We start from the raw sequence: 16,254 nt of genomic DNA on the forward strand, positions 1-16,254 counted from the left end.
AAGCTGGTAGCACATTGCAGAGAAGCGCTGAATAATCTGGTTGTCTCGCTGAAAGCCACCCTCCTGTGGGTTCTCGGTGATAGGAACATAAATGGGACAATTAACAGGTCGACAGACTGACCAGGCGGGGTTCCGCTTTCGACTGTTCCTCAATGGGCACAATCAGCGGATGGAGCCATGTAGCTAGACCCGGCATACCCTACAATTTGAATTGTCGAAGTTACGGGGAGGAGGGAGTAACCCGCAGGTATTTCCATTGCGATTGCCGACACTAGGTAAACAATTTTCTCGGGACCTTAAACAAATGTATAGTTGTAGGCAGGAGGAGCTGCTATTCTTCATAAACGCTACGGGCTGGCTCTGAAAATTTGGGTCAGTTAGAAATTGCTCCCCTATTCTTTTCCAATTATAAAAAGTCTAGAAGGATATAAAAGGATTCTCTGTTATTCCACTTAATTCTGCTAAGACGGGAGCGAAGTCCCTAGTTAAATATTTTTCATAAGAACTAACCTATATGCCAAGGGGAATGCGTGGGGGCAATAGAAGACTCCAACGTGCGAAGATCTAAATTACTAAAATATATGAGACGACCCTCTTCAATGGGACTTTCGTGGGTGCACTGTCCAAATTGGTTGAGCACCTGCTGCGAGTGCGTCATGAATGTTTGTTTTAACATTACACTTGTCCCTGCTACCGTAGGATTATAACTTATACTGCATTAAATCTGATGATAATGAAACTGAAGCACAGTCTCACTGAAAGTGAAATAGGAAAAATAATAATAAGGACGATGGGATTGCTAGATCCCCTACGATCCACAAAGGAGTGCTTAGAAGGTATTAAACTACATCACCCTCTTCGACCATAGGTATGTTGATTTTGTAAAGCCACTTTCATCTGCTCTATTTCGAAATTCACAGAAGGTCAACTGGTGAGTGAACGAGTCGCTATCGATGTGATGTACATCGAGCCCTAATTGGAATTAAGAAAGCAATCCGGACAATCATTGAAAAAGTACAAAAATGCCACGAAACTGCGAAGGACTACAAAAAGACTTGTTCGAGACCACCTCGCAGTTCAAGATAAGAAATCCTACAAATTGCTTTGTTTAGTGGCCGAGACTAGATTTTGCTAACAGCAGAAAACTGTTGGCAAGAATCCGAAATGTTCGGCTATCTAAGCATTACCGTAACGGCCATAACTACGCCGTTCGAGGGACGACGAAATATCATTCGCTTTCGAGGAGCATCTCCGAGGCTTGAAGAATGGCCTCAGAACCTCGACTCAGCTCCTCAGCCCAAGAAATCCTTCTGTTCCAAGGAAATAGATTTAGAAGGTTATTCGATTTCTGTTACTAGTTACGCGGACCGTTTAATGATGTCCTAGAGTAAACTAAGGGGCGATACGAAACGATTGATAGATGGCTTAGTGGTCTATGGGGAAAATTACGCGTAAGCGGATAAGGGTATGAGCATCTTTGGTAATGAGGAGAATAACGGAACAGGGTCTGGGTTCACAATTATGGGACCAAAGCCAGCTTTAGACGTCCAAAATGTAAGAATTCACGCTGCTGAATGGAACAATTTAAACTCAAGCCAGTAGGCCACTAGAGCCACATTATTACTACTCCTCAAGAGAAGAGACATGAAAACCCTGATAGGGTTTCTAACGGCACATTGCTCCCTAAACTGCCACCTAGAGAAAATCGGGTTGGTGGGCTCAGCTTTCTCTCTACTACCTCTGAGAGGAATCCTTAGAAACGCAAAATTCTTTAAACTTCGCAACCAGGAAGTACTCTGAATAGACGATCAACCAGATGCTTTAGGAGATAGTCTCTCAATCTCGTTGCCCCAGGTTCCCAGTTCGTAATAGATGTTTGTGCTCATTTTTGTGCTGTCCCTTCTTATGCTGATTATTATGGTTATTGATTGCCCAAAATTAAGTGTAATAATAATCACACTGAGTCACATTCTCAATGAAAACTGAAATCGGGAATCGAAACAGTAACAATACGAAAAAAGAAGAGATATGAATGCCCTATATTCCACACCGAAGTGAATGGGAATTGTAGAAATGTTTGTAGCCTCTTCTTTCTTAATTTGCATATTCAGAATACAGACTTTCTAAAGTCAAGTCCTTTGTTGATTTGTTAGCAGTGATGAAGGGAACAAGTGGTTCCCGAAATATCGCTATTTGTAACCATAATAAATATCGTTAGGGGATAGAAAAAAAAGTCTTAATTATTTCAAATAAGATATTGGTTTTTTCCTACAATGTAAAGTGTCTGGCTGTAATCCTGGATCCAATACTAAATTGGAGATAGAACATAGAACTGAGGGTTAAGAAGGCCTGTATAGCTTTCTTTGCCTGTAAAAAAACCTTTGCAAAGAAATGGGGTCTTCGGGGTTTTCGCGAATACACCCAGTGTTCCCGAGTGGTATGGTTTCCCAGGTTTTCCTAGTACTTGCGATACTGCAAGCCTGTTGATGGCTGGGGCATGATCCGAGCCCCAAGCGTTACATAGCCATTCTGACCGACAGCCAAGCAGCCATTAAGGCCTTGTACTCAGCGGTAACATCTTCCAGGTTGCCTCAGATGGCAAAGGCTCACCATCTGTGCCAAGTCAAGGAGGATTTGGCCTGCTTATAACAAAACCCGATCATCCATACAAGATTACAGCGGTTTGCACGGGGCACGGGCCCATAGGAGACCTACCGCCAGGCTAGGCATACCTTACAATTCGCATTGCCAAAGCTGCAGAAAAGAGGGAGAAACCCTCAGATACTTCCTTTGCGATTACCCATCTCTAGCTAGAGGCAGGCTACGGACACTGGGTAAACCATTCTTTGAGAACCTCAGAGCAAGCTACAGGGTGGGAAAGCTGCTTTTAATCGTGCATGCTACGGGCTGGCTCTGAAGATCTGAGCCGGCTGGACTCCGCCTCCTTGCTCTTATAACAGCAGTCACAATCTTAGGAGTTTATGGCGTCAAAACAGAGCACCACAGCGCTAACCAGGACATGATATCGGACGGAAAAAGGGCTTTCTTTTCGGTAGGAATGTTTCAATTATAGGAATATGCCCGAAGATATAGGATGCTGTCAAAGATGGCGAATAAAGTTCTTGGACTTAAAGTGACATTGGCAGGCATTTCAAGGGGTCTTCTACTTCTTAACAAATGCCTACCCCGTAAACGAGGGCCTGTGTTTAGGTCCGGATGGTGCTTCTGGGAGAATTCAAAAAATGAAGGATAGAGTTTTTGCTGGGCTAAATTAAAACGGTGCCATTGGTACATTATGGCAAAAAGAATTGATTTGGAGTTTATCCGACTTCATTTTTAGATTGGACTATCTCATATGTGTATACTTTGAATGTTGCATTTTCACATACATATGAAAACGTGCTCCTAGTAGATTTCATTTTAGTAATAAACGATCAAATCAAATTACCTGCTGCAAATCTATTGATATACAAAATTCACACTTACCTTTATTTTCCACTTTCAATATTTGGAAATTATATTTGGTTGAAACGAGGCCAGCTGCAATCAGTCCAAACACAACAAAACTCGAGCCGGAGATCATATGCCCCAGAATAGCTAAGACCGCTAAACATGAAGATACGATTCCGCAAAATACACCTGGATGTTCTTTACGTAATTTCACAACGCGATCGTGAAACTCTAAGATTTTTGCATTGATATGTTGGGGTAGAATTATTTTTATAGCTGCGCTGCAGCGCGTTTTGTAGATCCACAGCGCCAGTAATATGAGGAATAGAACACCGAGTGGTCGTATATCAAGCCTGAAAAGTGGTTAAAAAAGAGAATGTTAATGGGATTCGCCTTTCTCTAATTAATTGCAAGCATAAATAAAAAAAATCCGAAATTGCATAAATTCCTCCCATCGGACAAACGTAACACATCACATCATCTCGGCAACATTAAAAATAGAACCTCAACCGGAAAATAGGCCATTTGCAGCTAACATAGTCCAGCAAGTGACGAAAACGCTTGGCGTAAACGTCGTGAAAATGAACTCTATGGATTCGAGCGTTTGCATAGTCTGGAAAACTTCATAATAAAAGAGCAGAAAAAGACTTGGAAACAGCTCGGCATGCCCAACGGGAAGAAAGAATAAGTTGAATAAATTCTAAAGTGAAGTCTATAATTAACTTGGCTTCTGTATCGCATGCACAGTTTAATGATCTGAAAGAGGAGCGAGTTCATTGCTTCAAGAATCGTCCCCAAATTGTAGGTAATAATATTTTCAAGTTGTCATTAGCTCTTAAAAGTGAGTTTATTTTTATGTTATGATGATGACCCGGCATGTTTTCGAGTTTTTTGTTCATTGAGGTGAAACTTTCACGACGTAAAAAAGCCAAGGGTTGCGAGCGAAATAGCATGACGAGTTTATTGAAAAATGATTGATTCCTTAAGTCACTGTTTCAATGAAAAAAGCTGCACGAGACAATTATTCGAAAATGAAACCATAATATGCTGTAGGTCTGGAAGCCAAGGTGAATCTTTACAATCTATGAGCTCATTCCTGACGTTCATCCAAAAAATGAATGATGCACAAAAGCATCGCGAAAAAATAGTACATATTTTCCATTACCAGCACACTCAATACTGTACTGTATGCCCTTGCTCAGTTTCGAATATCAGTTCGTCAGCAGGAAGATAGATGGGAAAGGCATAATGGTGAAAATACTTTAGCTAATTCTGACATCTAAAAAGGTACAAAATCAGCTTCCTGCCCTTTTAGAATGATGTTTACCACATAACGTATACCCCCTATGATCAAAAAGTACTGGGAATTTCTAAATAAAATAAAAATTATTTAATTTTCGGGCAAATTTATTTTATCTCCTTCAAAATAACATCCATTTGAAGCAGCACATGTGTGCCAGCATTTCACCCACTCCGCTATGCACCGCTGGTATACCACGAAAGGCATCGCTTTTAGCTCTCTCGTTGCATTCTGCTTTTTCGGTTTTCCTTGAAGCCCCCTCAGACGATTGCCGAATTGTCTCTATGTCAAACTTGTAGACCCACATCTCATCGCCAGTAATTATGCGTTCCATGAAGGTCTCATTATTATTCACTTTAGAAATCATGTTCCCAGCAAGCGTTTTTCGATGATTTTTTTGCACGGAATTCGGGTGTTTCGAAACGAGCCGGGATGCAACACGTCTCATATGCAAAATTTTCACAACAATGTGCTGAGCGGTTCCATATGCAATGCCAAGTCTGGTATGGCGATTTTCGAAGAAAATTTTTCTTCTCCTCGTCTGCACGGCCTACTTTAAACTCTTGATGCCACCCATATGCCCGCGCTTTCGACAGACCAGACTCCCCAATATTTTCAACACAGGAATTTGAAACAAACTCGTTGATCAACAAAACTATCAATGTAACAAAAGATAAACAGTTGACTGACGTCAGGCACACACTCATGAGTGGCGCTAATTGACATGTATGGCAGTTAAGGTGATACCAACTTAAAAAAGACGAAAATAACCAGATCTGTCATGCGCGGTTCAGAACTGTTGCATCTCTTGATAATTGCTCCCTATCACTGAACATATAGTTACGTTGAAGGAATTAGTTTGCTAATGTCTTCTCTAATAAGAACTTCATGGATAACACGATGACCTACGTTGAGTGGAAAGTTACGAATCAATCGATAACATCCGAATTTCCGAAAGTCAGTAGTTTTCTCCTTTTAGCCCCGAACGAAGCACAATAAATTCCATTCATTCGGAGTAAAGGGATCCTCTTTCAATATGCAGGCAAAAGAACATCAGGTTTAAATCAAAAACTTCAAATCTGCTTTGCTTTGGACTCGATACTACTCGATGGAATATTGCCTTATAAGGAGAATCTGGACCAAGGGTTAGGGTTCCGTATTACAGCGCATGTGATTGGAGCTTACCTCGTATTGTCATGGCCGTTTACTCTCGATTTTTTTTCGCTTTTTTTAGAATTTTTTGTGAAGAACTGGATAAATATACAAATACGAATTTTTAGATGATCTCTGATGACACTGACGATGTGTTTAATTTTTAGCTGGAGTAGTTTGTCTTTCGATAATTTTTTGATTGGAAGACTGTTTTTAGAGAATTGGGCTAGAAGATACTGCACAGGTATTAAGCTAAGGATTTCGTTTTTATTGTCGCTTTTTTGAAAAATTATTATTATTAAATATTGAATGATTGAGTTATTATATAGTTAAAATATTATATTATATTATCATCGGAAATTTAGAGAACGTTATCATGGATACGGCCCAGCCGCAAAAGGAGTCGGAACGGCTGGTTTGACGATGAATGTAAGCCAGCTATGCCGCATACCGAGTAATGTTGCATTCACTAAGAACGCGGGCACGCGCGGAGATTTATTACGAACTCCAACGAGCGGAGAAGCGATTTTACAGACGGAAAAAGGCAGCCTGGGAGAACCAACAATTCTGTGAACTCGAAAAGTACAGGGAGCAACCGCACCAGACACGCAAGTTTTACCAACAAGTCTTATACACCTCGATAATCATCCTGCCGAGCCAAAGAGGGAAATCTGATTTCCGATAGAATGGGCATATTGGAGCGATGGGTTGAGTACTTTGATGAGCTACTGAACAACCAGAACATCGGCGAGTTGGCGGTCCCGCAAACTGAAGACGACGGACAAATACTGCACCACCAAGCATAGGAGAAGGAGTCATAGGAGTCCGTGCAATTCATCGGCTTAAAAATCATAAGTAGCCAGGAGCCGATGGAATTACAGCCGAATTGGTTAACTATGGAGGCGATTAGTTACACCAAGAGGTTCATCAGCTTGCGCTCAAGAGACATTGATTCGCTGTCCCATACATAAAAAGGGAGATATCACACAGTGCAGCAATTATAGAGGTATCACGTTGCTGAGTACCATCTATAAGATATTCTCCACTATCCTGCTAGACCGGATAGCCCCCTACGCCCAGAACATCACTGGCCCATACCAAAGAAGCTTCACTCCAGGCAAATCAGATCAGATTTTCTCTCTGCGACTTTAAAGCCGCCTATGATAGCATAGCCAGGGTAAAACTGTACACGGCCATGAGAGAATTCGGTTCCCGACGAAATTAATAAGAACTGACTAGGCTGACCCTGACCAATGTGCGAAGCCAGATAAAGCAGCAGGATCACTGTGAAGACCATTCGACATCACAAGGGTCTACGACAAGGAGATGCCCTATCATGCGTCCTCTTTAACCTGGCCCTCGAGAGAGTGATCCGTGATGCTGAGGTAAATGCAAGAGGTACGATCCTCTTTAAGTCCACCCAATTACTGGCCTATGCTGACGATATCGACATCATGGAAAGAACCTACCCCCAGACGTACAAACTGCCTCATCCAGATCGAGCAGGCGGCAATTGAGGTGAGATCTTGGGCTGCACATCAATGGAGGCAAGACAAAATATATGGTGGCAACGTCAGCACCGCAGGACGAACTAACCAACAACATCAAACCGCACTGGTCAAACACAAACACGAACAAGAATAAGGATAGGAGAATACAACTTTGAGACCGTTGACAATTTCTCCTATCTAGGGTCGAAAATCACAACCGACAACAGCTACGATGATGAAATCCGCGCACGGTTGTTGTCAGCCAACAGAGCCTATTTCAGCTTACAAAAGCTGTTCCGCTCAAAACATCTCACCATAGGGTCAAAGCTCTTACTGTACAAGTCAATGATCTTGCCAGTTCTCATGTATTCCTCGGAAACTTGGGTTCTTAGCAAGAAAAATTGCGAACTCTTGGCCGCGTTCGAGAGAAGAATCCTCCGAAGAATTTTTGGCCCACTACATGAGGATGGACCGATTCCGTAGCCAACACAATGACAAAATCTATGAGCGATACCATGACCGTCCGGTTGTGGATAAAATCCGGCTCAATAGGTTATGGTGGGCGGGTCACTTAATCCGTATGGATGAGGATGATCCAGCCCGGAAAGTCGATAAGAGGAATATCTCTGGTAGGAAAAGAAGACGTGGCAGACCCCGCCTGAGGACGCCAGACAGCTTTTAGGGATATCGAATTGGTGGACCTCGGCGCAAAACCGGGATGTCTGGAGTTCCTTATTAAGGCAGGCCTAGACCGGATACCGGTTGTTGGGCCATTGATGATGATCATCGGAAAGTAATCTGTTGACATTTGAATGGCAGCGACGATTTAGGTTTAGGTAACAGTTAATTCAGAATTTTTTCGCAAGACGGTAGTGGAAGATAAAAGTGATTCATGACAGTATGGATGCGTCAGTGTGCAGTTGCCTTCCGAATTGCATATATTTTTGAATTCTTTTATGGCCATCATAAAAATAAATAATGTTGGCTTTCAAGCCAACTAAGAACATTCCGAAAGGGCGACTACGATTTAAATGATAAAGACACCGCATTGCGAGCATTTTTGGACAGGAATTCCACGCAAACATTCTTCACCTACTAAACGAAAGGCATATGTAGAGGCGAAAAATGATGTTCTTCCTCCTTCGCTGAGAGAGAAAACCGGTGAGCCCTTCGCATCTCCGCAAGACCCAACAGGAAGGGATATACTAGTAGCTACTGAGTGTTACAAGTAGTAACTCGCCAACTTAATCATACATTCATTGTATAACACGACAACTTAATCTTGAAAAAGAACAATACCACACCAGTGATAAACACCATTTACGTCTCTCGCTGGGAACTATTGCCTCACTCGCCCTACTCTCCAAGCATGGTGAAGTAAGAAAACAAAAAATTAGTTTGCAATGCTATGTATGGTATATTGGTTTATATAACTTTCCTTTTGTTTCATATTAGGGATATTGAGGTGGTTTAAGGTCTATGTCTGGTAAAGTATATGGGCTTTCCTTCCTCGTTTGTTCTTCTGTTCGACGGTATTATTTGATTTCATCTTTTTAGTGGACACTTTTTCGTCTTTTCGGGACGAATTTCATCAGATACTTTATGGGCAAAGATGTTAAAGAACCTTACATTGACTTCTGCAGGGCTGATCTGTAAAGTTGATTTTTTTTTCCAGTTGGCCTTGCCTTTGGCCTTGTGAATTACTGTAATTTATAGATGAGATTATCCAAGACTTCCTAAGCTTCAAATTTTATAATAAACCGGTAACTATTCAGATAGCTAACATTTAACTTAAGACGCCGGACAAAATAGAGATAGTATTTTTCAAATACAAGTTCACTGTACTAATAGATTAGAATACGACCGCTTATAAATAATATCAGTACTTTGTGTATAGTATAAATTATAAGAACGCGAGACCTTCGCCAATAATGAAGGCTCTTAAGTAATTGCCATTAGTAAAATTTGTCTGTCTGGTTATATTTACAACTCGTAACCTCATGGAATAATGAACAAGAACTATAACCAACTACATGAAAAATAATTGAAACACTCTAATACAAAATCAATGAATCGACCTGATATGATCTTGAACGTAACATTCTGCCACCTAAAACAAACTTTTAATTAAACCGACTTCACGGTTTATTGCTATTGCTTCAGAATCTTGCTGAATGTTCACTCTGGAAAGGCAAGCTTCCAAAGAACCGGTTGAATCACTCAACCCTACTAGTTTTGTACACTACTCGTTCAATCTCGCGAATTATGAAGAGCCTTGAATTATAAAAAAACCAGGCCATTAGAATTATTCAGATGGTTTTTACCCAACTATTTGGAAATGTTATTTGGCAAGGACACAAACATGTTTCTGTAGCATACATAGGTGGGTCTCTGTCTTCCGACAAAATAATTATAATAAAGGCAACAACAGGACACATGCTCTAATATATTCAAATGTTTTCAGTTGGAGTGGTACAGAGTGAGTTTTTCTCAATATTAAAATGACTACAGGCTTTGCTGTGTTTACGTCAGAGTATATTTTGCACATCAAAATCGACAAATCTTACATTCTCGATTCCGAATTAAAGAAGAGATGAAATCACAATTTACATAAATCAAGTGGAACTCGAATTTTTTGCAGAAACAACCATGATCAGGTGTTCTTCGCCTAACAAAGAAAATACATTTTGCAAATAGGAGAGAAAAACACTAATATCAATTTGCAATAATATTTTCAACAATTTTTACGCCCGAGTCGCAGTAGAATACTCCATCGACTATTCGCCTTCATGACTCATTCAGCAACAAATTCTCCTTTAGTGCGGATAAAGAGAAATTTTCAAAATATGCATTCATCTGTGTATGTTTTTACACAAAATATACCAAACGTGGCCAATTTTTTTGCGACGTTTCAAAACTGTTGTCCGTAGATACTACAAAATAATCCATAAGTTTGCGCACACATTTTTGGCGCGGATACAGAAAATCATGCCTAAAAACACATTTTCTTTATGTTGTTTTGAAGTCGTATGTTGACATTCGGATTTAGACGCATTTTCAATTGCTGTGCAGAGTTTTTGTGTAATAAAAGTAGTAATTTTTGCATATTGCGAATATGGAACATGTGCTTTGGTTGATGCAAGCATATTAAACTACTCAATCAAATATGTATGTGCAATTGATGCTTATTGATGAAGAGCAAACACACTTTCTACAACAAAAGAAGGAACGTTTGAAATATGCAGGTTTTTCTTACGTAAAAGTGGATATTCTTTTTCAAGGGATATTTCAGATTGATGAACCGATTCTGCGGCTCTGTATACTAGGTTGTTCAATAAGTTTTGCGGTTTGATAAGAGATGGGGTTGCTACTAGCATAATTTTTGTTTGTTACGTTCGGACATTCTTTATATGAACGTATATGAAGTTTCATTCCAATCTGTCAATTCATTCTTTGTTTATAAGCAATTTAGTACCGACTGGTCCCAGTATTTTTTACACTGGAAAAAATCAAGTATGGTGCAATGATTGAATTTTTATTTTTAAGAGGTTTAAAAGCAAAGGAAATTTATGAACGGGTGTTGAAAGTGTACAAGGACTCTTCGCCTTCGATTAGTACAGTAGAAAGTTGGGTTGTTGAATTTAAACGTGGTCGTACAAGCCTTGAAAGCGATCCACGTCAAGGACGTCCAAAAACAGCAACAACAACAGAAATCGTAGAAAAAATCAGAGATATCGTATTGGAAAATCGTCGAATGACTGAAAGAAATTCAGTAGAAGCCCTAGGCATCTCATTGGGCAGTGTAAGTAATATTTTGACTGAAGTATTCGGTTTCGGAAAGCTGTGTGCGGGCAGTGTAAGTAATATTTTGACTGAAGTATTCGGTTTCAGAAAGCTGTGTGCCGCATTCGCTAACAATGGAACAAAAACACAAAGCGACTTTCTTAGCAACGTTTAGAGGGTTTTCGAAAGTATAAAATGGATTATGTGGGTCGATTCATCACTATGGATGAGACTTGAGTCTATCACCATGACCCTGGTTCAAAACAAAAGTGTAGTGGACCTGGTTCTTCGGCTCCGAAACGAGTTCGTGTCCAGCCTCTGTTTTTTTGGGATGCGAAAGGAATTTTGTTTGTGGATTACTTGCAAACTGGTAAAACAATAAATTCTGAATATTATTGTAACCTATTAGACCAGTTGAAGGAAAAAAATCGTGAAAAAAAGACTAGGTTTGGAGTAGAAAAAAATCCTTTTCATCAGGACAACGCACCGTGTCACAAGAGCATTTTCACAAGGGCTAAAATCCATGAATTCAAGCTCGAATTGTTGGATCATCCACCGTATTCACCAGATTTGGGCCCTAGTGACTTCCATCTGTTTGCAGACTTAAGAAATTCATGCGTAGAAAGCGTTTTTCATCAAATAATGAGGTCATAACAGCTTTGGAAGCGTATTTTTCAGCCCTTCCAGATTCTCACTTCAGGAATGGAATTCATAAATTGGAATCTCGTTCGGATAGGCATTATCTATGTATTCTAAAAGAAGATACTTCTGCGACAAAAAATATTCTCAAACTCATCTGGTCTTCCTTTTGGATGTTGACATAATCATGCGGACTGATTTGTGCAAATTTTGGAAACGTGGTTTTGGGACCAATAATTTTTCGGTGTAAAGCGCGTCGATGATGTGGATAGAATGAAAACGACTTTCCCAACAGGAAAATATATGGAATGACAATGTTGGTAGGATAACCGCGTTTCAAATAAGGAGTTGGGATTTTGAATCAATGTCATTACCTAATCAATATCACAAGATCAGTTTTTGTAAATAGACATGAATAACCACGACTATATCTGTCGAGAAAATGCTATACCGTTTTCAGTGTCGCACATCAACTTCTTAAGCAAAACTTGATAATAACCGTTTCTCAAAATTGACGTTTTCGTTCCCAAAATACTAGTAGTATCGAAGATGTGTTCACTCGAGGATCTTCTAATGCAGTTCACCTTGTTATTACTGTCTGCGAAAGGAATAACCTTGCTGACGAGAGTCTTATTTAACAATGATCAAATTTACCGGCTACCAAATTAAAAGCAACAGAAAATAGAAAATAAAATAATCACCACTAGCGACGGAGATGGTGTCACGTTTTAACTCCTTAAACCTTTTCGCTAGAAACACCGCGAATCACACAGTGGTTAGTAACTATATTGTTTGAGCTGTACAATCTCATTAGGATCTATGCAACACAAAGCTTGCAACGATTTATGGATTTCTTCACATCCTACTTAGACGACATACCCATAGCATCAGATACACTGGAATAGTATCTAGAGTTACTTTGATTAATGTTTGACTCGACAAGACGGAATAGTCGTCAACGTCGCGAAAAGCGCATTTGGTATTTCCACTGTCAGACGTGTTGATGCAATTCGGAACTTTACACAACTGCAAATAGTAAATTTAAACTGTCACTTTCTAGAAAACTCTGCGCACATGCATGCGCCACGAAATAAATATCGCACTAGGGCGAAGAAACATGGCAAAACTAAAATTCAACGGAACTCAAGATCAAGGAACCGTTCGAAAACTTCAAGAACAGCTTGGCCGATGGACCATTTCGATTTCACGGTCTATGTGTTCTCATTCCCTATTTTGATTCTTACACGTTCATATGGATATAGTCGGACCCCACATGTCGCCACAATGCTACAAAGACTACCTTGCAATCGTAGATCGCTTCACTAGATACCAGAGGCAGTCCCATTAACAGGTCAATACCACGCACAGTGGCCAAAGCATTGTCCAACGACTGCATTGTCAGACTCGAAACTCCAAGAACCATTACGACTAATCAAGAAATCTAATTCCAATTCCAGTTCTTCAAGAAGCTTTCATCGGCTGTCAATGGAATCGCTTCACCTTAACACCTACCTTATATCTCTCTTCTTGAACTTTGGCATGGCTCTCATTTAAAACGACATATGCATTGAGCGAAACTTTAAGAGGGTTGAAGTCACATCTACGGTGTTACTCAGTCTTCAAAACAACTACGAAGAAGATCTAGACAGCTCGAGTACTATTTGTTGTATGACCTAGTGCATTCACTTTTTTCTTTCCGTAGACGAATGCGTAAGCCCAAATGCAACTTTATCAGGAAGGATCTCATCCTTAATTTAGAACTCTGGGCGAGATATTCTACATTCGCTATAATATAATGCGAAAATGTTTAAGAATAATTTGGAATGGATACCGATGTGTGATTTAATGGTGCAATAATAAACTACATCGAATTAAGAAGAAATCTTTAATTGTTTACCTGATATTTTCCTCCAAACCACATAAATTGTCACTGATTCTCTAGTCACCCAACATCACACTCAATCCAAGATCATAAGTATCCATCACACATCTAAGCGGCTATTCACTCCCAACACATTAGGAAATGGAAGCTATAGTCTGCCGTGTCAGTCAAAGCCCCTTTTCTCTTTAAATCCCTTACAGTCCTTTGATACTTTTTTCTTAGACGATCCAATGGCTCTGTAGCTAATGTAAGGATGCTAGCCAATTTCAAAATTGAACTCTTGCTCAAAAAATGCATCGCTTTGAAGGGCAAGCCAATTTCGTGTGTAAACAGACGTTTTGAATCAAATTGTTTTTCTCAAGTTTTTTAAAAGCGAGTTTTCATTTCATCCACCTTAATGGATTTTAATTTATCCCCAATTTAGAGGAGTAAAAGCGTATATGGCAAATAGTAATTAAAACCAGAGATTTTCTGCATCGAAGCCAATGATGTTGTTACAAAGACCAGTTTCGTAGCGTATTTCGAATCAAAATTAAATTAAAAATTTATTTCTTGACTTCCTTTCAAAGTCGAGAAAAACTTTCTTTATATCTATGAATATTGACTGCAATCCAAACAGGCGTCAATATGAGTGAAATTATTAAGTAGAATAAAAGCAAATTTACATCGACCTAATTTATTATTCTGAAAAATTTCCCAATTTCTGTAGCATCGTGCCATCCTTGAAGCTGTAATGAGTACCGATAAATACTATTTTATCTCGAGCAGTAACAGAACATCTTAAATCAAATCTTCAGGAAAAATTCGTTCATGCGTAGCAAATTGACCATGAATTTGACTGTCTAATTATATTACCCGCAACTCGTGCGAATGAACGAGTTGTGTTTCCGTCTAATTGTAAAGATCATGGCCTCCCTCAGCTGATTCGCCTACCTACCAGGTTTTTTTGATGTTTTCCTCTCGAGCCAGCCAGTTTGTGATAGATATTGTTTTTGCAGGGGGCCCTGACTTTTTGTTAGTAAACAATGTTGAAAGTAAAAAGATTAATAAATTAAGCATGAAATTGAACCTTTTTCTCGTGCATTCAGTATGATTTGCTTGTGAATTTTTGGCAAATAAACGATAATTGAAATAAATTTTCCACAATGAATTTGCTTGGTTGTGTAGGAGTGTTTTATGTACTCGAATTTAAGTATGAAAAAATAGATTTTTAACACGTGATTTACTTCATGTAAAATATTCGTAATTTTTTAGTTACCCGTCCTAATGATTTTTAGGACAGTGATGTACAAAAAGTTATTTTGGCTGTATGTTCTGCTATTCTAGTTCCGAAGTGCTATCGCCGCAAATTTGGACAGGATAGCCCCAAGCCTGGCTTAAAAATGAGGAAAAATGGCTTTATATTCCGAATAATTATAAGTCGGGAAACCGGAAGCTGGACGCTTCAGGTACGAAAGGTTTGGTATATTTCTTAGTACGTAGCACGTAATATATCCATATGTTATGTGAGAGTATCCACTTTCGGGTGATATTGACATTCGTAGTCTTTAATTTTCAAAGAAGCAAGAACTTTGACGTATTATAACTTTGTTGGTAATAGTGCGATTTCCGCCAAACTGGTTAAGATCGTGCTCTACATTATAGCCTAGATAACTGCGTGGTGCTAGGATGAACTTAGGGGGCTTTTCCAGCTAATTCCAAAAAATTATAGTAATATACTATTATTAACTTTATTTGAACAAATATCGGTGGCAGTCTCCTGATTTTTTCAGATTTTTCGGTTTGGTAGTTTCTGAGAACTTTTCCAACAAATGTCAAATGTTTAATTTGATACCCCACATGACTATATTTGATGCATGCATGGGGACCCCCCCCCCCCTTAAATGCAACGTAAAAGGATGTGGCTCACTGTATGTGTGAGTGTTCACAGTTCCCACCTTTGTACCAAATTTGGTGTCAATCGTTATAACCGAGAAAAATGCGTGTGACGGACAGACGGACAGACAGACAGACAGACACAAAACCTTAAAAATCGGTGTCCGATAGCCGACAACCACAATGCAATGAATCTCCCTTTAAACCAATCAATGCGGGTGATTCAACAGTAGAGTCAAGGCGAGGGTCCAGTGGGGGACAGGTGATCATACGATCGAGTCAAGCCTCTCTCTTAGAGAGGCGGTAGTCAACCTCATATTTTAGATAAAAACATCGTAATAGCCTAAAGGAGTCGATCCCGCTGCTATACGGGAAAAAGATTGAAGAAGGAGATATCATAATCTTCTTTCTTTATCCCTTTCACAAGCGGAAATATCATAATGAAATGATGGTATTCATATATGCGATAAGCACGCAAATCTGTTCTTACTATAACTTTCATTTTTTGCAGATTTAATTGAAAAATGTCTTGCCCAGTGTACAATTTGAATAAACCTAATGATATCGAAGAAACAAGAGCCATTCTGCAGGTGGATAAAGATATCGATGTTACCAATGAAGATTTAGACGAAGGAAGTGATACTGCCTCGGAAAATGGTGGGAAGGAATTTCTCGTCGATGCT

At 39.6% G+C, this 16,254-nt stretch overlaps 1 protein-coding gene across 1 annotated transcript in view; it reads right to left on the reverse strand.

Moving 5' to 3' along the window:
• Nucleotides 1–16,254, reverse strand: part of LOC119656790 — an 88,716-nt gene that overhangs the window by 8,648 nt on the left and 63,814 nt on the right. Inside the window, exon 2 of the mRNA XM_038063390.1 lies at nucleotides 3,487–3,803. Coding sequence (XP_037919318.1) covers nucleotides 3,487–3,803 — 317 coding nt within the window. The remainder of the gene's footprint in view (nucleotides 1–3,486; nucleotides 3,804–16,254) is intronic.

The sequence above is a fragment of the Hermetia illucens genome, chromosome 5, assembly GCF_905115235.1.
Source record: "Hermetia illucens chromosome 5, iHerIll2.2.curated.20191125, whole genome shotgun sequence".
NCBI lineage: Eukaryota > Metazoa > Arthropoda > Insecta > Diptera > Stratiomyidae > Hermetia > Hermetia illucens.